The sequence below is a fragment of the Ostrea edulis genome, chromosome 3 (genome assembly GCF_947568905.1).
Source record: "Ostrea edulis chromosome 3, xbOstEdul1.1, whole genome shotgun sequence".
NCBI lineage: Eukaryota > Metazoa > Mollusca > Bivalvia > Ostreida > Ostreidae > Ostrea > Ostrea edulis.
Genome location: NC_079166.1, coordinates 25,486,487 through 25,510,340, shown reverse-complemented (window position 1 = coordinate 25,510,340; position 23,854 = coordinate 25,486,487). Strand labels below are relative to the sequence as shown.

The window sequence follows — 23,854 nt, the reverse complement described above, 5'->3', positions numbered from 1 at the left end:
TCTTCATGTCCTGGAGAGAGGAACAATGTCGGGGGTGCGGTACCGGGATGAGATCCTCGATGTTTACGTCAGACCCTACGCTGGTGCTGTTGGCCCTGAGTTCAGCCTGATGGATGATAACGCCCGTCCTCATCGCACCAGGGTGGTGGAGCAGTACCTTCAGCAGGAGACAATTGTCCGTATGGACTGGCCAGCGCGCTCGCCGGACTTGAACCCGATTGAGCATGTATGGAACATGCTGCAGGTTGCCCTTTCACGCCGTAGAGCATAGCCCACGACTTTGGCAGAGCTCGGAAACGCCCTCGTGGAAGAGTGGATCAACCTTCCAATTGGAAACATCCGGGTGCTTATTGACAGCATGGCTCGACGTTGTCAAGCCGTCATTGATGCAAGGGGAGGCCATACCCGGTATTGACACTCCATCGACGAAGTGTAATAATGGACTATCCCCAAAAACTGCGTAATTCTTTCTCTGGTTTGCTGTTAACGTTTTGTAATGAAATGCCTTTTGGTGTTGTTATCAGATTTCAAGCATTCCGTATTGATAAAAGTTCATGCCGTTCATGAATTTTCATTCATAACCTGAGTAAACACGTTTCTGAGTCATATTTATGTCTTTTGTTATGTTAGTGGTAAATTACACACATATCACCTAGTGATCCTTATCAAATTTTGAGTAGTATATATATACCGAGCAAAGCTTAGACGGGCCTTCGTGAAGCAAGTCTGCAGTAAAGGTAACACGTATGTGGAAGAGACAAACTAATAGAGATAATTCTTCGTTGATATCAACAACATTTATACAGTCCCAAAATTCCGTGGACTGGGCGTATAACTTTTAAAGTATCGATTTGATTTCATAAAAACTGCTGTATATTACCTATCATACTATTGTTGATCAATACCCAGGATTTCAGCTTTGTATTTCATTTAGCTTATTTGAGAAAATTAATTATTTACGATAACGTTGCACTCGGCGGCGCAACTTGCGACGTAAAAATTTTCTCGCGGTGTTTGGCATGAAAGTTTATCCTTTGAACATGAAACCCTTCTTTGTTTTTCTTCAGGTTTTTTAAAGTCGAGGTACCCAATATATACTATGCATTCTTAAATCTCCCTATAGAATGCGGTATCCGGTGAACAGACGGTTTGCTGATTCCCAAAATGTGAAGATAATGAACAGTGATCAATCTCATAACTCCTATAAGCAATATAAAATAGAGAGTTGGGCAAACACGGACCCCTGGACACCAGAGGTGGGATCAGGTGCCTAGAAGGAGTAAGCATCCCCAGTAGAACGGTCACACCTGCCCTGAGCCCTATATCTTGATCAGGTAAACAGAGTCATATGTAATCAAAATCAGTGTGCCACGAACAGTCTAACAATTGGTATGAAACACGTCAGACAGCATTTCACCCAATGATAGGTTGTATTGACGAACTAGATCGTTATAACGACCATAGAATTTGCGAAATGCTGACTTTAAACGAGACTGTTGAAACCCCTGCAGTAGCTTGCCTCGATTTAAAAATTAACCATACGCAGAACAAGCTCTTGTGTATCGAATCAGTTGGTGATAATGGAATATTGCTATATATAAATATGCGAAGTTGACGATGGAGAAGCTAAAATCATCCCGTTTGTCATACAGTTGAGTTGTTAGTTCGGTCCGACGTCTGTCTTCCCGAATAGAGTCATCCAATAATTTTACCGTTTTCTCGTCAATTCCCTCTTTCCTAGCGTACTGTCCTCATATCCTTCAGAAAATAATTTGCGTCATTATAACACCAAGGAATGAGAAACATTTCTGTGCGATTTGCACCTCTTAACTATCGCACGATTTGCACCCTAAATGTCGCACGATTTACACCTCCTAACTGTCGCACGATTTGCACCTCCTAACTGTCGCACGATTTGCACCTCCTAACTGTCGCACGATATGTAACTGTCGCACGATTTGCACCTCCTAACTGTCGCACGATATGCCATAGTGATAAAATTTTCCGGGTATATAAATAAATATCTAAACAACACTCCTCTACAAAAAATACTCTCAGAAATGAAAAGTTGGTGGGGTTTTTTCGCGATTGTAATTCCGTTTCAATTATCGTTGACTGACCAGTTTCGGTGACCTTAGTGATAAACCGCGATTTTCTCGTTAATTACTTGGATTAAATAAATAAATAATACTCCTACCTTTAAAGTAATGAAATTCCTTTACTTTCATTCAAAAATTCCAACTCCATTGGTACGTTAATTAAATATATTTTCGTAACAAACAAAAAAACATGTCACTTTGTGGTCCTAAAACGGTGACGTCACCTAATTCGGTGACTATTTTTAATATAGGTTTGCCAAAAGTTTGTAACTCTTAAAACGTATACACAGGAGGAATGTGCAACTAAACGTCAATGAATAAAATAACAAAGTGTAGAATTCTAGAATTTTGGTATACTTTATTTCAATTTGAAGGTTTGCTTGAAAAAGTAATAAGTAAATGGGCTTATTTTGGGGTGCTCGAAGGGGCGGATCCAGAATTGTGGTTACGGGGGGGGGGGGGGGGCATTTTATGAGGCAGTGAGTCCAGGGCGAAGTCCTGGTGGGGGTCCAGGGGGCGAAGCCCCCGAAGCTCCTGGATTTTAAAGATTTTATGGGGCTTGAAATATTTCTCCTATTAAGTCATTTGTACTATTTTCTATAATTTTAATAAGGTGAAATTAATAAAATGGGGGGGGGGGGGGGGGGGGTCCGTGACCGAGTGGTTAGAGCATCGCGCTCAAAATCAAACGGCCTCTCACTTCTGCTCGGCGCGGGTTCGAATCCCGCTCCGCCGGTAAGTGAGAAAGTTTCCCATTTTACTTTCGGAATGTCGGTGGTCTCTTCCCAGGTACATTGTATCTGAGTTCTCCCTTCCACCAATAAAACAAAAACAAAAAAACTGGGCGCCACCATATAACTGAAAAATTGTTTGTTTAGTGTGACGGAAAACATCAAAACATACAATAGTCGTAAAATAGGTCACGGTGCAACAATCAAATTGAAATGTGAACCGATTATATATTTCAGGGAGTTTAGTGTGACGGAAAACATCAAAACATACAATAGTCGTAAAATAGGTCACGGTGCAACAATCAAATTGAAATGTGAACCGATTATGTATTTCAGGGAGGTTGTGACATAATTTCAGGGCAATACCTTGTTTGACTTACTTATAGTCCTAAAGCAAGGTCAATGACGGAGGAACCAATCCAGCTGAAATGCAAACTGAACTTGTATTCCTCCAAGAGGAAACTTGTGACTAAATTTCTGGGCAATATCTGTATCCGTAATGAAAAAAGTCCAGAAAACTGTTTGACCTATTTTTGGCCATAAAGTAGGTCACATTGCACCAGTCCAGCTGAAAAGCAAATTCACTCTCGCGCTTCTTGAGGGAGAAATTGTGACCAAGTTTAAAAGCTGTACATGCATCCATTACGGAGAGTCCGAAAAAAATACCTTGGCCAGCCAGTCGGAAAACACCACAACATATTATGTCTTGTCTGACGACAGGCATATAAAAAGGGTAGTTCTTCCTGTAATAATTTTTTCACAAGATGACTGCATTACTCTTACATTTGTAGGGATCAACTCCCTTATACTAAAGATTTAAAAAAAAAATTATTATATAGTAGAACTGCATTTCTCTACAGATGCACCCATCACAGGCGCTTGGGGTAAGGATCATGATCACCCCCACCCACCCACCCCAAAAACTTATCTTCCTAGTCTGGGATAGACACTTATTTTTTACTTATGATTTATGAATATGCATTAAAGATCATCCAAAAATGCATTTTTTTTTGTCCATGTCATGTATTAGTAAAAATCGTTTTGTCTGTGATTACACATGCAAGAAGAGAAGACATCTGCCTCAATTGATAACATGACTTTTACTAATATTTGACAGAGATGAAAAATAACGTTTCTGGATTATCTTTAATGCATATTAACACAACAAGAAGAAAAAAACTATCCCAGATCCACAACAAAAAGGGCGATAAGGGTGGGGTTGGGGTGGAGAAATTATGATCCAAGGCCCAAGTGCCTATGGTACCAATTGACAAAGTTTGTCGATTCTGGGACTCCAAAAAAAAAAAAAAAAAAAAAAAAAAAAAGGATTATGGCCATATCATCGTAATAAAAGGTCGATGTGTACCACATATGCATGCATAACCTGATCAAGTTTGATGATTTTAAGCCAAATAATTGTCCAGTTATGATTCATTCAGGGTTTTGTCATATCGCTTTAATCAAAGATCACAATGACACAATCCGAGATGCATCAGCTGACAAATTTGAATGATTCTTGGCTTTATAGTATTGTAGTTATCAGCCAAACACAAGCAAGCTAATGGAAGGATGAACAACATACCATAATACGTCCCTTCAATGAAAAGCGAATAAAAACCATGTGTAAGACTGAAACATAGATTAACAAAGAAACTCCCTCAAGATTTAAGAATTATAAAAAAAATTATTTTCCAAATATTTATCTTTCATTCTTTCTTTCCAACTTTTCTTGCACAAACCGACTGAAAAATAACTTAAAACAATGAATGTATTTATCATGATAATAACTGTAAATGCTGCATCTTAAACAATCTATGAAAGAAAAATCTTTTAATAAAACACATATAAGGGAACATATGCAGGACTTGTAATCCTCGTTTTATCTTTATGCAGTCAGTGAGTTTTGATTCAACTGACTGGAAATGTATCTAGGTTGGATAATATCCACAGTTCTTGCAGTATCTTTATCCTCTTATAATTCCAATGTTATTTATTACAAGTGTTTTGATTGGACAAAAATAAAGCTGAACAAGAGTTTATACATCAATAAATCCGAAAACGCGATGTATTCATACACGCCTGAAAACAAATAACATAGTGCGGGGAAATTATTCAAATTTTTTACAATTGTTAATGAAGTAAATGAATTGGAATTATAAGAATCAAACATTCTTTTTGAAGAATTTATCGATGTGTAAACTCCGGCCATTTTACTCACAAACTTAACATAAAAGTGCTTCGCACTTTTATTCAGTTTGTGAGTAAAATGTCCGGAGTTTACACATCGATAAATTCTTCAAAAAGAATGTTTAATCCTATAGTATATTTGTGTAACATGAATACTGAGGCTATGAATATCAAACTCATCACTAGAAGTGGTCCCCTGAAATTACACAATAACAAACTAATCTATAACAGACACAGTATTTTTTCCCTGCATTTTTGTGCATGCCGATTAAAAACATTTCAAAGCAAAGAAAAAAATTACATCACAAAGCACGTTTATAACACCATTGTGTTAATGCAAACCTATGGGAAATAAATTTAAATCTGATAAATCTCACCTCTGTCAAACTGTTGACCCCCCCCCCCCCCCCCCCCCGATCGAGGACTGACACTGACTTGGATGAGGGGCTGCGCCCTGCTCCTACTGATGTTGAACTTGCAGGTGCTGGCTGAAAAAGGAGAGATCACAATATTCAAAATTATACTCTATTCAATATGCTCAGATGTTTACGTAATAGGGTATTTTGAAATTCATGAACACATAATATGATATCATTATATTCTGTTTTTGCTTACTAAATGGTGAAACAATATGAATTATCAATACTTATTTACAATTCAGATGTCTGTGGTCAACTAAGCTAGATCTAGTTTAGCAACAATCAAACTGGTCTGACTGCTATAATACTAACACAAAAGATATAAATTGACAAAATCATGTATGTTATAATATCTCATGATCAAAGGTATTTTTCGAAGTTTTTTATGAACAACTTCGTTCTTGACATAAGCAAATATGTAAACATTTGTACTGAAACAAATAGCAATTAATAATAAACGAATTCACATCAATTACGTAAGCTATCTCCTTTTTTTAGGGGGGGGGGGGTGGGAGGGGGTGGAGCTTTCAGCATCCTTTGTAACTTACCTGTAAATTGATGTGTGTTTTAACTATGTTCTAAAAACAGCCTGTATGTTTTCGAAATCATATTCCAATTTTGTGCTTTCATCTGGCATATATATATGTAATTACAGTTGGCCAATATGATTGGGAAAATATCCGTTTCCCTCTTGAAACTTATAAAGGTTGTCAACAGTCAGTTTCTGGGACCTGTCAAAACGACAACATATGTTTAATGTATGTATATCAATTGTGACATGACAGAAAATCAAATGAATATCTGTAATCTGAAATTTACTAATTTTTAAAATGTTTTGAAAATCATGAAATAAATTATTGAAAAAAAAATTAAAAGTATTCCGACATATTTACCTTGGACAATTGTAGATCCACAGACTGTCAAAAAGTCATTCTGCTTTCCGCTAAAAATTTCAAGTACAATCCGAGAACATTTCCCCGATTCCTTGAGTGTCTGGCAAGACAACTCTAACACTGTCTGTTTCTGTATCGAGATTGCGCTGAAGAAGGTTCTGAAGTTCTTCGTTTCCTCCACAAAACAAGGTGAAAGCATACAAATGTCTAGCATTGTTCCAGAGTTCACAGAATGATGAAAGTCCCTGTACCATCAACTTCTTTGTCAGTAGGCAGCCTCAATTTAAAAACTTATAATTCGCAGGACAAGCTTTTGCATATCGAATCAGTTGAGAGTTACAAAGACCATATGCAGGTGATAATATTGCTACATAAATATCAATCTGATCGGCTGATTGTTCTCATTAATATTCCAAACAAAAGGTCATGCGGATGTGACCCTTGATTGGTTATATGTCAGATCCTAGTGTAGCGATCTACACAAGCGTATCAAAGGATCTGATTTTAATCAGACTGCAAAAATATGGGAAGTTGACGATGGAGAAGCCGAAGTCTTCCCATTGTCATAAAGATGAGGTCAACATCAATGTTCAACAAAATATTCAAGTTCGAGGCAGACGTATAAGACTCTTTGGTGTCTTTATTTCGAGTTCAATGGGATATATCGATTTGACATATGAATGTTAATAGATAAAACGTTTTCAATATACCTAAATGTCAAGTTGAAGGCCAGAGCAAGATATTTTTTTTTCATGTAGAAGTTTTTTTTTAAATAAATTCTGCCACATAGGAATATTAACCAGGTCAGCTAATAAAGGAGCACAATTCGTGCCAATGGGAATTCCAATACTGTTGGAAGATCTGATCACCCAAATATATTATCAATGAGGACTCTAGCATCATTTGAAATATCAAGTTCAAAGAATCAGAGTGGTGTTTAGTAAAGGGGCATGGACACGGTTGGAGCTGGAAAATTTTCAGTCCCCCCCCCCCCCTTTCATTGTTTACAATGCTTAACTAAAGTATTTCTAAGTCAATCAAAATTTGAATATCATTTGTTGAATTACAAGTGAGATAAAGCACTCACAATTCTTTGTTATGTACGGTAAACAAGTCTCGTACAATTTTTTTTTTTTACATATAGATTGCTTGATAGAAAATAGTATGTTCAAAACAAAATAAGACATGCTAAACACTAGCTACTATTTAATTGTGTTAAGAATTAACTTGAGAATTGAAAAAAAAATCTGCTTTAAACAAAACGTGTACTAGTTGTAAGAATTGTGAGCTCTGTGTTTGCTAAGTACATGTACCTCGACAACTGACATTCAAATTTTGCTGACTAAAAGAAATATCTTCGTTAAACATTCTAAACATTAAAAATGGAAAAATAAAATTTGAAAATTTTCAGCTCAAATCGTGTCCATGCTCCTTTAACAAAGTATTTGTTTGAATGACTGAATCACAGGATATTCCAATCTCTTTAAGAACTGTCGATGATGTCAAAAAGTCCAGTTTTTTTGTTCTGCTAAGCATTCACAAAACCTCATCTGTAGCGAATCTAAACTTCTGCTAGGTGTTCATGAAAATCTCTCATCTATAGTGAATCTAAACTTCTGCTAAGTGTTCATAAAAACCTCTCATCTGTAGTGAATCTAAACTTCTGCTAAGTGTTCATGAAAATCTCTCATCTTAAGTGTTCATGAAAATCTCTCATCTGTAGTGAATCTAAACTTCTGCTACGTGTTCATAAAAACCTCTCATCTGTAGTGAATCTAAACTTCTGCTAAGTGTTCATGAAAATCTCTCATCTGTAGTGAATCTAAACTTCTGCTAAGTGTTCATAAAAACCTCTCATCTATAGTGAATCTAAACTTCTGCTAAGCGTTCATGAAAATCTCTCATCTGTAGTGAATCTAAACTTCTGCTAAGTGTTCATGAAAATCTCTCATCTATAGTGAATCTAAACTTCTGCTAGGTGTTCATGAAAACCTCTCATCTATAGTGAATCTAAACTTCTGCTAAGCGTTCATGAAAATCTCTCATCTGTAGTGAATCTAAACTTCTGCTAAGTGTTCATGAAAATCTCTCATCTGTAGTGAATCTAAACTTCTGCTAAGTGTTCATGAAAATCTCTCATCTGTAGCGAATCTAAACTTCTGCTAAGTGTTCATGAAAATCTCTCATCTATAGTGAATCTAAACTTCTGCTACGTGTTCTTGAATAAAGTGCACCGCCACGGCACATGATACGCCCGTCACATATTGTTAACAGTATAGATTGTACCCATTAAAACATTTTTTTTTATATCACCTTAATTAACTGTCACAGTGACCTTAAAGTAGGATGCGACACACCTTCTACCTAAGATGCATTAGTTGACCAATTTTGGTGATTCTAGGTCTAATAGTTTTCAAGTTATGAGCTGGACAAGTTTTTGCCATATATGGCCATATCTTCTTAATGAAAAGTCACAGTGACCTGGTTTTAATGTGCGACACACCTTCTACCCAAGATGTATCTACAAAGTTTGATGATTCTAGGCCTTGTAGTATTTAAGTTACGGGTCGGACACAAAAAAGCTAACAGACGGACGGACAGACGGATATCTTCTTAATGAAAAGTCACAGTGACCTAGTTTTAATGTGCGACACATCTTCTACCCAAGATGTATCTACAAAGTTTGATGATTCTAGGCCTTGTAGTATTTAAGTTACGGGTCGGACACGAAAAAGCTAACAGACGGACGGACAGACGGATATCTTCTTAATGAAAAGTCACAGTGACCTGGTTTTAATGTGCGACACACCTTCTACCCAAGATGTATCTACAGACAAAGTTTGATGATTCTAGGCCTTGTAGTATTTAAGTTACGGTCGGACACGAAAAAGCTAACAGACGGACGGACAGACGGACATGAACGCCATACCATAATACGTCCCGTCTTAAGACGGGCGTATAAAAACTCTCATCTGCGAGTTATGTGATTCAAATTTACTAAAAGTTCTTTAGAATGTTTTAAAACACCAATCCTGGCATATATATTGTGGCACAATACATTTGAAGTTTCTCTTTCACAGCAGTTGATATTTTCGTGAGGAGCCAAGATAGGGGTTTAGTAGAAAATTTACTGGATCCCACAATGCATCTAAGTTTGTAAGGGTTTATGTGAAGTTTAGGAATTTAGAATTGTACCAGTAACATTCATTCATCCCATTGACTGTCATATTACAATCCTTGATTGATGCAACAACCCTCTGGGTGTTTTTTTAAAAAATCAATCTTGAATAAAAAATTCAGAGTTTATTTTACAACAAAGCAAAATATGATGCACGTCTGTAACAAAAGTTTATAAACATATATTGTACACGACAGATACTGGTAATTGCCAAGTAAAAACATTTATTGTATTTAGTGTACTATATTTTCACCAATTTATTGTCCCCTGCCAAAAGCTAGCTATAGAAAACATGCACAGCAAATCATACATCTTAAAGTGACATACATTAGTCATATAATATAAAAGTAAATTTCAGAATATAATTAAAACACACAGTTTGACAAAACGTACCCCAATATATACTCTAGAACTTGTTATAACCACAGAGTACGCACCTCCTTAAAGACCACATGGCCCTGTTTTACATTAGAACTTACAACTATGACTGAAAATGTTACATATAGTTCTAAAAACTCGTCAACTTCAATTTTGTGAGATTATATTTACATACAATTACAAAACTAACTTCTTATTCACATTAAAATCATAATTTAATCAATGTAAATAATGATGCAAAAGACGAATTCAGTCTTAGTCGGAAGTTGGTTTGTAAAACGTGGTTGAGTCTTTCTTCCTACTAACATACTGTATACAACAGTCTAGATCTTAATTCAGCAATTTGCAACACAAAGGACTGCCTTATATTTCAACCATGTGCGGAGTATACATAGTGGCAAAAGCAAGTTCTTGTGTAAAAAAGTCCCGAGCTATACATATATATTTCACACATACACTGCAGCAACCGTTTTGCAAAGTATCAAAACCATTAATCTAGGGGTCCACTGCTTACTTCATTTTTTGAAATTTTACGACCAACTTCTGCAGAAAAATGTTGTTTCACTGGAACTGGACCCTGCAGTAGTTTGTTCAATGATTTTAAAACTAAATGGTGTTTGATTTATTCCATATGATATAATGAGCCACAAATCACTTACGAGGGTTATTTGAAGAAAAAAATCTGGTTTAATATATATGAAATTTTATAACAATTAAGTTTCTGTTTGGAACTTACTTTTGGCCAAGGATTTTTTGAATATCTGACAAATTAATCTATATATCAATTCTATGTACATGTTTGTCAAAGCAATTAACAAATGCATTACTTCATGCATCCAAGACATTTATACATAATACAGTGGGATAATATTAAACAGTCATGCTACATTGTACAGAAATGAAACAGTTGTGACGCAGTCAAACAACACAAAGAATGTAGTCTATAAATAGAGGTGATGTAATATTACATGTAAAAGCACAAAGTGTTGTGTATATATTTTTGCAGGTAAACGTCCAATGTAAGGCAAATTACCTACACTATCTGTGTGAAAGTTCCGCAAAACTTCATCCACCGAGACATATCAAATAGTATCAATAGCAAAATTATACAAAACTTAGTAGAGATATAAATATATATTCAGCATCTACTTGCACAATGTATATACTTATAACAAGCTATAAAACAGTCAACAGGAAAATAATGCTGTGTAGTTAACATTTGACTTATTCTTGGCAAACAATTGTAAGTTGGTTAGATCAGACTTATTCTCGACTTAGGATAAATCTATGAATTCTTTTCCACACTTCCACCGAATGCTCAGACAGGATATCTGCAGGTAAACGTTGAATGTCGTCTGGCTGGAAGGATTTCAAGTCCACATCCAAATAAACAGGATTATCTATGTGGATCATGAGAGACTCCATCAAACTAAATAAAATAAAACAATTTTTCGGACTTTCAACTCAACAGAATACACATCATTCATTTCTAAATTCATACCTATCTAAATCCTCATTTTTTATTATGATTCACTTATCAATCCATGAAACTGTTGTTTTAATATACCAGTGCACAGTTGATTACCATCTCCACAATATAGTTCGGTTTTTTCTTAATGTTCTCGACTTAGAAATTGTGGTGTTTTTTTTTTTAACTTTGCAACACTGATTGCATAATAATGAAAATAGAAGAATCTCTCATTAGATTTCCATTCTAATAAAATTTCTAGTAGTAATAAGTATCTATATAAGTCTAGTAGTAATAAGTACATACACTTAAAAGTCTAGTAGCAATAAGTACCTAAATAAGTCTAGTAGTAATAAGTACCTAAATAAGTCTAGTAGTAATAAGTACCTATATAAGTCTAGTAGCAATAAGTACCTATACTTATAAGTCTAGTAGTAATAAGTACCTATATAAGTCTGGTAGTAATAAGTAGCTATATAAGTCTGGTAGTAATAAGTACCTATATAAGTCTGGTAGTAACAAGTACCAATATAAGTCTGGTAGTAACAAGTACCAATATAAGTCTAGTAGTAATAAGTACCTATATAAGTCTGGTAGTAATAGTACCTATATAAGTCTAGTAGTAATAAGTACCTATACAAGACTAGTAGTAATAAGTACCTGTATAAGTCTAGGAGTAATAAGTACCTATATAAGTCTGGTAGTAATAAGTACCTGTAAAAGTCTGGTAGTAATAAGTACCTATATAAGTCTAGTAGTAATAAGTACCTATATAAGTCTTGTAGTAATAAGTACCTGTATAAGACTGGTAGGAATAAGTACCTATATAAGTCTGGTAGTAATAAGTACCTATATAAGACTGGTAGTAATAAGTACCTATATAAGACTGGTAGTAATAAGTACCTAAATAAGACTAGTAGTAATAAGTACCTATATAAGTCTAGTAGTAATAAGTACCTATATAAGTCTGGTAGTAATAAGTACCTGTATAAGTCTAGTAGTAATAAGTACTTGTATAAGTCTAGTAGTAATAAGTACCTATATAAGACTAGTAGTAATAAGTACCTATATAAGTCTGGTAGTAATAAGTACCTATATAAGTCTGGTAGTAATAAGTACCTATACAAGACTAGTAGTAATTAGTACCTGTACTGATAAGAACTAATGTCTCCTTCCCCACAATTCAAGCTGAACAACATAAACTCCAGCAGCTGTTCCAGGAAGATGTGTAACTTTTCTACAGAGAGTTCATTCAGATAGCTGTTCAGTTCCTGAACAAGTTCCTCAGACAGAGTTTCTTGTATCGATTTGTTGATACTATCAAATGCATCCTGGAAATCACAGAGATCATCAAAGAATTTTTCTATTACATGTATATTCATTGGAATGTTAAATCGAGAAGAAATGGATTTAACAAAAATACAAATTTGTCAAAATATTTTAACATTTGCTTTACCTTTTCACTGTGATGAAGACGTTTTGTTTTTTCAAGGGTGAGCACAAACCATAATGACTGGATGTGGCAAAGCTTGCAACACTGAGCAGCCTAAAATATCATAAACTAGTTACAGCCTAAAATATCATAAACTAGTTACTGTAGTATATTTCATATGTAGCAATGATTTTATCACACTATCAACCAAATATATCTCACAATGAAAATAAAAGCTGGGAATATATCAGAATTTAGGAGAACCTTTTGGCTAGGCAGTGGCTTCATCTGTAGTGTTTCCTCCATGAAAGAATTCAGGGAAAAGTCCGCAGAGCAATTTACGGACAGCAAGAAATTCACTACAGTGTCTATGTTGCCTATTGTCTCATACAGTTCTGGTAGATCCGAAAATTCCAGTGCAATCTCGCTTTGAATAGCTCTATTTAAAGCCTCCTGGTGAAAGAACAATCATAAATTACTCTTAACATTGTAAAAACATTTCATCTGTAATGTTTATTAACACTCAGCACTTGTAATATCATGACTGGGGGATGTACAGTTTAACTAGTAATTAGTTATAACAATTATATCTACATGTCCTGAATAGTTAAATTGACCATAATGTTTATCATTAATACTGCTTTTGTAGTATCAAGACTGGTTGGCATTGCAACATGGTAATTTCTATTATAAACAAATTTTACAAACATTTTTCCGGAACAAATTGGGCAAAATGTCCCATCTTTAATTATATGACAGGCAAAATTCCCATCTTTAATTATATAAGTGTAAGGCAAAATGTCCCATCCTCAATTATATAAGTGTCAGGCAAAATTCCCATCCTTAATTATATAAGTGTCAGGCAAAATTCCCATCTTTAATTATATATAAGTGTCAGGCAAAATTCCCATCTTTAATTATATATAAGTGTCAGGCAAAACTCCCATCTTTAATTATATATAAGTGGCAGGCAAAATTCCCATCTTTAATTATATATAAGTGTCAGGCAAAACTCCCATCTTTAATTATATATAAGTGTCAGGCAAAACTCCCATCTTTAATTATATAAGTGGCAGGCAAAACTCCCATCTTTAATTATATAAGTGGCAGGCAAAACTCCCATCTTTAATTATATAAGTGTCAGGCAAAATTCCCCTCTTTAATTATATATAAGTGGCAGGCAAAACTCCCCTCTTTAATTATATATAAGTGTCAGGCAAAATTCCCATCTTTAATTATATATAAGTGTCAGGCAAAATTCCCATCTTTAATTATATAAGTGTCAGGCAAAATTCCCATCTTTAATTATATATAAGTGTCAGGCAAAATTCCCATCTTTAATTATATAAGTGTCAGGCAAAACTCCCATCTTTAATTATATATAAGTGGCAGGCAAAATTCCCATCTTTAATTATATATAAGTGGCAGACAAAACTCCCATCTTTAATTATATAAGTGTCAGGCAAAATTCCCATCTTTAATTATATATAAGTGTCAGGCAAAACTCCCATCTTTAATTATATATAAGTGGCAGGCAAAATTCCCATCTTTAATTATATATAAGTGGCAGACAAAACTCCCATCTTTAATTATATAAGTGTCAGGCAAAACTCCCATCTTTAATTATATATAAGTGTCAGGCAAAACTCCCATCTTTAATTATATATAAGTGGCAGGCAAAATTCCCATCTTTAATTATATATAAGTGTCAAGCAAAACTCCCATCTTTAATTATATATAAGTGTCAGGCAAAACTCCCATCTTTAATTATATATAAGTGTCAGGCAAAATTCCCAGCTTTAATTATATAAGTGTCAGGCAAAACTCCCATCTTTAATTATATAAGTGGCAGGCAAAACTCCCATCTTTAATTATATAAGTGTCAGGCAAAATTCCCATCTTTAATTATATATAAGTGGCAGGCAAAACTCCCCTCTTTAATTATATATAAGTGTCAGGCAAAATTCCCATCTTTAATTATATAAGTGTCAGGCAAAATTCCCATCTTTAATTATATATAAGTGTCAGGCAAAACTCCCATCTTTAATTATATATAAGTGTCAGGCAAAATTCCCATCTTTAATTATATATAAGTTTCAGGCAAAACTCCCATCTTTAATTATATATAAGTGTCAGGCAAAATTCCCATCTTTAATTATATATAAGTGTCAGGCAAAACTCCCATCTTTAATTATATAAGTGGCAGACAAAACTCCCATCTTTAATTATATAAGTGGCAGGCAAAACTCCCATCTTTAATTATATAAGTGGCAGGCACACTGACAAACCTGTGGAATCCTTGTTGTGAGGGAGGAAAATTTCTGCGATACTGAGGCATCGGCTTTGTACATCATCACCGGGAACTGTAATATAAACAACTCAAAGTAATTCTCCTAAACTTCAAGTACTTCTCAATGCTATAGCTTGAAGATTCAATTCCATCTATATCTACTATTAGTTCTGACACTTATACAAGTTCCAACAGCAGCGTAATAATGAAACACAAAATCACGTAATTTCATTTACAGCTATAAATTGTCAAGTCTAATAATGAAACACAAAATCATGTAATTTCATTTACAGCTATAAATTGTCAAGTCTAATAATGAAACACAAAATCACGTTATTTTATTTACAGCTATAAATTGTCAAGTCTATTAATGAAACAAAAAATCACGTAATTTCATTTACAGCTATAAATTGAAGTCTAAAACTGTAGATATTTTTACATACAAATATTCAACTTACTCCTTTGCTTGTGTCAATAGTGAGTTTTCCAAACAGTATCCTGTCTTGTAAAACAGCCTGTATGTTTTCCAAATCATACTCCAATTTTGTGCTTTCATCTGGCATATATGTGTAATTACAGTTGGCCAATATGATTGGGAAAATATCCGTTTCCCTCTTGAAACTTATAAAATGCATGGATGTTAGGTTGTCAACAGTCAGTTTCTGGGACCTGTCAAATCTTTAAACAAAGACAACATGTTTAATGTATGTTTATCAATTGTGACATGACAGAAAATCAAATGAATGTATGTACAGTCAACTCTCGATAAACCGCCACCTTTTGTTCTTATGAAAGTATGGCATTATAACGAATTTGGCGATGAATTGAATTACCGCCATCTTGAAGAAATAGAGTTACCGTTCTTTTATATGTAAGAGTTATCTTTTGTCCTTACTTGCATAAACCACATAAACAATGATTTGCAATATCCTGATGGGTACATTTTGGATGATGTTCTTGGTACGTAATGATTTGCTCTTTTTTCATCGAAATTTAACAGGACCCTCTTTCGTGGCGAAACCATAGCCAAATTGAAATATGTTTCTATGATGTATAAACAACTTGACTACAGTTCATCTCCAGTAATTTTCTTGTTTATTCAATACAGTAATTACTGGGATCCTTCTGTCCAGGTGTACGCCGGAGATCGATAATGACCAATTTACTGCTTCACTGACCACGTGCACCCATGGCGGTTTATCAAGATAATTAACACGGTGAAATAGACTTTTGTAATGAAAACACTGTGGCAAATGGCAATAGCGAATTTGGCGTTTTAACGAGAGTTTTAAGTAACAGGAAAAATGTTCCTAGAAAAATGCAGCGTTATAACGAAAATGGCGATTAATTGAGTGGCGATAATTCGAGAGTTACCTGTAATCTGAAATCTACTAATTTAATGTTTCAAAAATCAAGAAATACAATATTGATAAAAAAGTTACTAGTATTCTAACGTATTTACCTTGGATCAATTGTGGATCCACAGGCTGTCAAAAAGTCATTCTGCTTTCCGATAAAAAATTCAAGTAAAATCCGAGAACATTTCCCAATTCCTTGAGTGTCTGGCAAGACAACTCTAACACTGTCTGTTTCTGTATCGAGATTACGCTGAAGAAGGTTCTGAAGTTCTTCGTTTCCTCCACAAAACAAGGTGAATGCATACAAATGTCTAGCATTGTTCCAGAGTTCACAGAATGATGAAAATCCCTGAACGATGTTCTCCTGTGAGGGATCTGCAAAGAATTACACAAACCTTAAAACTGCAAAATTAGAGCACCTCAATATCAAATTTATTTTAATACAGGACAACAGTAAAGCTGATGACATTGTCATTTTAAAATTAAGGAATTGATTATGTCATTAATTAAATAATCATACATATAAGGCATTAATTAAAGGACACAACGCATGTTTCTAAACTTTTTCATTTATTTCAGCAAAATTAAATCTTTTTATGCCTAAAACTACTTTAAATGTGTTTTAAATGAAATATTTTGCGTAGTTTTTGAGTTTGAAAGCGATGAAATTCAAATATTGCGATATGCATATTTTCTTTCGCTAGTTTACGCGCCATTATGTGTGACGTCATATGCGCCCTTGGGTTTGAAAACATCTATTAGCCACTTTATAAACAGATTAGATTTAATCGACAAAAAACCAATTATCACGTTAACGGCTTGTAAATAATGATGCATTAAGATGTTTTGTGCCGCGCTCGGGTGTACTAGTTATCGGTAGAAAGGATTTAGACTGAGTATTTTTCAATTTTTCGAAGGAAGGTACGAGAAAAAAGACCTGGATAATTTTTTTGTTGGAGCAAGAACTTTACCTTAAGAAACACACCCAGTCACCTTTTCAAAAACCGCTTGGACAAAGACTCTGATAAACTGCGAGAAAATGGATATATCGAAGCTATAAGCACTGGTAGGCCTATAGCATACATTTTGTTTCGCTCTTCAAATTCAATACACACTCAGATCAACTGACCTTCACCTTGTAGCAACATATATCGACAATACAATGTAACTTCTACCAACTGGTAGATTTACACAAAAAAATTCAAGATACAAAATAATTGAACTTTTAATTATACAAAGAATAGAATATCGTATTTCCTAACTTTAAATTGAATTATAAAATTATTTCCTTATTGAACTCGTAGCATCTTGAGTGTGTCCGTATAAAGCCGTGCTCCCACTTTGTAATTCCTAAAGACGTGCAAAAAATAGTAATAAGATTGCTTTATCAAAATAAAATAATGTGATTTCCACTTTAAATTTGATTATTATGTTCCCCAAACAAAGTTTGGGAACATATTGTTTTTACTCTGTTTCTTATTATGTTCCCGAAACAAAGTTTGGGAACATATTGGTTTTACTCTGTTTCTTCTTCTTATTATTATTATGTTCCCCAAACGAAGTTTGGGAACATATTGGTTTTACTCTGTTTCTTATTATGTTCCCCAAACGAAGTTTGGGAACATATTGGTTTTACTCTGTTTCTTATTATTATTATTATTCTTTCTTTCTTCTTGGGACTTTTTTGTCCACGAGTGTTCTCAGAAACTACTCAAGGGATCAATCTGAAACCTTTTTAGGATGATAGTATAGCATATGTAGATGTGCGGAACGAATGTCATTTTGTCTGAAAATGCATGCATGTGCATGCACGTGCATTGGATTTTTTGTTTACCAACTTTGGAATCAGTCTAACTTTTTTATTTTTCAATGAAATCGTTTGCTATTTATATCGTAGGTATAACAAGGGACCCTTAACCGTTTGGCATCGTCAAAATTTCAATTCTGCACGCGCATGCACGTGTGCTTCAATTTGATTGGATAATACAAAACCGTTTATATCATTCATGCCAATCAAGGAAATTTAATGATATTTACAGGATTGGTAGACATGTCAAATATCTACAGATCGATGTAATAAAAATTGCAAACGCGCATGCGCACGCACGTGCATTGTCTTTTGAATGTTCAATTCTTTCAATGACCCTAACTTTTTTGTTTTTTGTCAAAATCTTTTCAAACTTGTATTGTATATGTATCTTGATATTCTTAACAAAAGTGTATAGTCATAATTACCATCCGGCACGTGCATGCACGTGTGCTAAATTCTGATTGGACGATTTTCAAATCGCCATAACTTTCTTATAAATGATGGAAACGATATGAAATTTATACTGTAAGTATATCTATCAAATGTCTATTGAATGACATCAACATTGATGCTGAGTCATACTCACGTGCCCGTGTATGCACGTGCATATCTTTTCTTTCATTTTTCGGGTACTAAAATGGTCATAACTATTGAATTAAAAACTGAAATGAATTCAAATTTACCCTGAGGATCTATAATATGAATGTCTGTGAAATGGTGTCAACAAATTTTCCATTATCAAAATCGCGTGCGCGTGAATGCGCGTGCATTGTAATTTTTGACGTCTAAATTTAAGTATTGGTCTATAACATAAAGTTGTTGTGTGGTACTCACGCACACGTGTATGCACGTGCATTGATCTCGATCTTTGTAGTTTTGAGTTGTTGTTAATTTCTCGATTTTCATTGAACTGTTGTGAAACTTCTCTTGTACTCATATGGTAAGACTTCTAATGTATCGAGATGGTCAAATTACTTATCAGCACGTACGTGCACGTGCACAAAATTCTCAGATCTTTATAACTGATATGTACTAGCATGAAATGGACTGTACGTTATGAAATAGTTATATATTCACATGCTAGACAGTTTGCCATGGTCAAAACCACTTGTACTGAAATAAATGGCACCGCTTGCTAAATGGGGGAATGTTTGGGGAACATGTGTAACGGTCCCCGTTACAATAAGTACTAGTTATTATTATTATTATTCTTTCTTTCTTCTTGGGACTTTTTTGTCCACGAGTGTTCTCAGAAACTACTCAAGAGATCAATATGAAACCTTTTTAGGATGATAGTATAGCATATGTAGATGTGCGGAACGAATGTCATTTTGCATGAAAATGCATGCATGTGCATGCACGTGCATTGGATTTTTTGTTTACAGACTTTGGAATGAGTCTAACTTTTTTATTTTTCAATGAAATCGTTTCCTATTTATATGGTAGGTATAACATGGGACCCTTAACTGTTTATCATCGTCAAAATTTCAATTCTGCACGCGCATGCACGTGTGCTTCAATTTGATTGGATAATACAAAAGCGTTTATAACATTCATGTCAATTAAGGAAATTTAATGATATTTACAGGATAGGTAGACATGCCAAATATCTACAGATCGATGTAACAAAAATTGCAAACGCGCATGCGCACGCACGTGTATTGTCTTTTGAAGGTTCAATTCTTTCAATGACCCTAACTTTTTTGTTTTTTGTCAAAATCTTTTCAAACTTGTATTGTATATGTATCTTGATATTCTTAACAAAAGTGTATAGTCATAATTACCATCCGGCACGTGCATGCACGTGTGCTAAATTCTGATTGGACGATTTTTAAATCGCCATAACTTTCTTGTAAATAATTGAAACAATATGAAATTTATACTGTAAGTATATCTATCAAATGCCTATTGAATGACATCAACATTGATGCTCAGTCATACTCACGTGCGCGTGTATACACGTGCATAGCTTTTCTTTCATTTTTCGGGTACTAAAATGGCTATAACTATTGAATTAAAAACTGAAATGAATTCAAATTTACCCTGAGGATCTATGATATGAATGTCTATGAAATGGTGTCAACAAATTTTCCATTATCAAAATCACGTGCGCTTGAATGCGCGTGCATTGTAATTTTTGACGTCTAAATTTAAGTATTGTTCTATAACATTTTGAGATTGCAATGAATAGGTTTGAAAAGTAGGTTGAAGGTATGTTTTGGGCCTCTCAATTTATTAATAGTCTCAAAATCACTTCCCTGCACGCGCATGCACGCGCGCTTAATTCTGATTGGACGATTTTGAAATCCCAATAACTTTCTTAAGAGTGTAGCAATCGATACCAAATTCATATAGTAAGTATATTGTTCAAATGTCTATTGATTAGCATCAACAAAATTGCTGTGTCGTACTCACGCGCACGTGTATGCACGTGCATTGATTTCGGTCTTTGTAGTTTTGAGTTGCCGTTAATTTCTCGTTATTCATTGAACTGTTGTGAAACTTCTGTTGTGCTCATATGGTAAGACTTCTAATGTATCGAGATGGTCGAATTATTTATATGCACATACGTGCACGTGCACAAAACTCTCATATCTTTATAACTGATTTGAACTAGTATGAAATGGACTGAACGTTATAATATACTTATATATTCACATACTACACAGTTTGCAATGGTCAAAACAACTTGTACTGAAATAAATGTCACCACTTACTAAATGGGGGAATGTTTGGGGAACATCTGTAACGGTCCCCGTTACAATAAGTACTAGTTATGTTCCCCAAACAAAGTTTGGGAACATATTGGTTTTACTCTGTTTCTTATTATTATTATGTTCCCCAAACGAAGTTTGGGAACATATTGGTTTTACTCTGTTTCTTATTATTAAGGTCTTCCGTTTCCAACGGAAGACCTTCTAGTGATTCTACTGTTTATTATTATTATTTTTTTTTTCCCTTTCGTCTCCGAGACCGTTGGATGGATTTTCCTGAAACTTTCACAGGTTTTAGAGAACGATGGTACCTCGAGGCATTTTTTTCATTTTTTCAAAATTCACTTCCGGTCGCAAGATATGTCCAATTTTCGTCTTTTTACAAGATATTTTGTCCAGCGTTTTTCTCAGAAACGGTAAAAGATAGAGTCACCAAATTTTCAGAGTTAATAGATGTCACTTTGTAGGCGTGCAGTAGGGGGTTAAGAATGTCGGCCGTCACTTCCGGTCGTCACTGGAAGTGATTAAAGGAAACATGAATTTCAAACTTTTTTCTTACAAATTGAAACCTATTTCGGTTTACTATATCTCGTTCTAATTCTCAAAAAATGTTGACCCCACCGGAAGTTGAATCTTCAACTTCCGGTTTTATCAAAGAATGCCTATTCATTCTCTCATTTTTCAGTGCCATAAATCTCGGTCATGAAACTAGTTAATGACTTGAGTTTTAAATATATAATAATCACTATAAATGTCTAGAGTAACGTCAAATATTTTTGTAAAATTTACTTCCGGTCGGCAAATACGGCTTATTAGCTGTTTTCGTTGTCCAGCGTTTTTCTCAGAAACGGTAAAAGATAGAGTCACCAAATTTTCAGAGTTAATAGATCTCACTTTGTAGACGTGCAGTAGGGGGTTAAGAATGTCGGCCGTCACTTCCGGTCGTCACCGGAAGTGATTAAATGAATCATATATTTCAAACTTTTTTCTTTCAAACTGAAACCTATATCGGTTTACTAGGTCTGGTTCTAATTCTCAAAAACTATTGACCCCACCGGAAGTTGAAACTCCAACTTCCGGTTATATCAAAGAAAGACTATTCATTCTCTCATTTTTAAGTGCCATAAATCTCGGTCATAAAACAAGTTAATGATTTGAAATTTACATATGTTATAGACACTATAAATGTCTAGAGTAAATTTAAATATTTTTGAAAAAATTCACTTCCGGTCGTGAGATATAGGGTGGACATATTCAAACCTTATTTTTTCAGTTTCTCAATAATGAATATAGATAGACGCTTGAAACTTGTAGAGTTGATCAACTGACATTAGTCCATTGTACACATACATTTGATTTTTTTGTCCGTCACTTCCGGTCTCTACCGGAAGTATTTGAAAAAATTGTCGATTTTCCGATTTCTTCGAGTGATTTCTCAGAGATGGCTGAAATTTTCAGGAATAATGTCTTATGAAATGACCTTGCTATAATTCTTTTTGTTTTTATAAAATTCACTTCCGGTCGGAAAATAGGGCCGATTTTCTGTTTCTCAAAAGGAATTTTGTCCAGCATTTTTCCTGGAAAAAGTAAAATATAGGTTCATCAGACATTCAGGGATGATCAATCTCCGTTTGTAGGCGTGCAGTAGGGGGTTGAACATGTCGACCGTCACTTCCTGTCGTCACCGGAAGTGATGGAAAGAATCGCAAATTTCAAACTTTTTCCTTTAAATTGAAACCTATACTAGTTTATTAACTCTCTTTCAAAGTGTCAAAAGAATATTGACTCTGTCGGTAGTCAAAACGACTACTTCCGGTTTCTTGATAAAATACCTTTTTAATTTTCGTCTCTTTGTCCTCATAAATCTCGCTTATATTTGAAGTCTTTCATATGATTTTCACATGTCTTAATAAAAGTATAAACTTCCAAAGTTTTGATAATTTTGTTTTTCAAAATTGACTTCCGGTCGGTAGTAACCTACTACTTTTTCTTTCTAAGGTTTACTTCTTTTTTTTGAGAACTCTTTCAGATAGAGACGTGAAATTTTCAGGGAATATAGACAGTAAAGAGTCGCTGTCATTTATAGGAAAACGCATCTGAATAGTACTTCCGGTCGTCACCGGAAGTTACGAGAAAGGAGTAAAAAATTCGATAATACATTTCTCATTCATTGTTAAGGCACATTTTCTGATATATTTAAATGGTTTTTGTAGGAACAGAAAGTTCTTTACCGGAAGTGGTCTAACGGAAGACCTACTCATTACTAGTAATTACTACTCATTACTAGTAATGAGTGTCTAGTTATGTTCCCCAAACAAAGTTTGGGAACATATTGGTTTTACTCTGTTTCTTATTATTATTATGTTCCCCAAACAAAGTTTGGGAACATATTGGTTTTACTCTGTTTCTTCTTCTTCTTCTTATTATTATTATTCTTTCTTTCTTCTTGGGACTTTTTTGTCCACGAGTGTTCTCAGAAACTACTAAAGGAATCAAGATGAAACCTTTTTAGGATGATAGTATAGCATACGTAGATGTGCGGAACGAATGTCATTTTGTCTGAAAATGCATGCATGTGCATGCACGTGCATTGAATTTTTTGTTGACAAACTTTGGAATCAGTCTAACTTTTTTATTTTTCAATGAAATCGATTGATATTTATATTGTAGGTATAACTTGAGACCCTCAACTGTTTGGCATTGTCAAAATTTCAATTTTGCACGTGCATGCACGTGTGCTTCAGTTTGATTGGATAATACAAAACTGTCTATAACTTTCATGTTAATAAAGAAAATCTAATGATATTTACAGCATTGGTAGACATGCCAAGTACCTACAGATTAATGTGATAAAATTTGCAAACGCGCATGCGCACGCACGTGCATTGTCTTTTGAA

The 23,854-nt window shown here is 34.5% G+C and overlaps 1 protein-coding gene across 3 annotated transcripts in view; it reads right to left on the bottom strand.

The window, feature by feature from the left end:
• Nucleotides 1-9,617: 9,617 nt before the first annotated feature.
• Nucleotides 9,618-23,854, bottom strand: part of LOC125673630 (E3 ubiquitin-protein ligase rnf213-alpha-like) — a 139,198-nt gene continuing 124,961 nt past the window's right edge. For all 3 annotated transcript variants that reach the window (XM_056160275.1, XM_056160274.1, XM_056160276.1), the window contains exons 84-90: nt 16,538-16,808; nt 15,534-15,753; nt 15,074-15,148; nt 13,050-13,238; nt 12,810-12,899; nt 12,500-12,684; nt 9,618-11,314 (exon numbers count right to left, since the gene is read on the bottom strand). In XM_056160275.1, the coding sequence (XP_056016250.1) occupies nt 11,149-11,314; nt 12,500-12,684; nt 12,810-12,899; nt 13,050-13,238; nt 15,074-15,148; nt 15,534-15,753; nt 16,538-16,808 (1,196 nt within the window). In that variant the 3' untranslated portion in view covers nt 9,618-11,148. The remainder of the gene's footprint in view (nt 11,315-12,499; nt 12,685-12,809; nt 12,900-13,049; nt 13,239-15,073; nt 15,149-15,533; nt 15,754-16,537; nt 16,809-23,854) is intronic.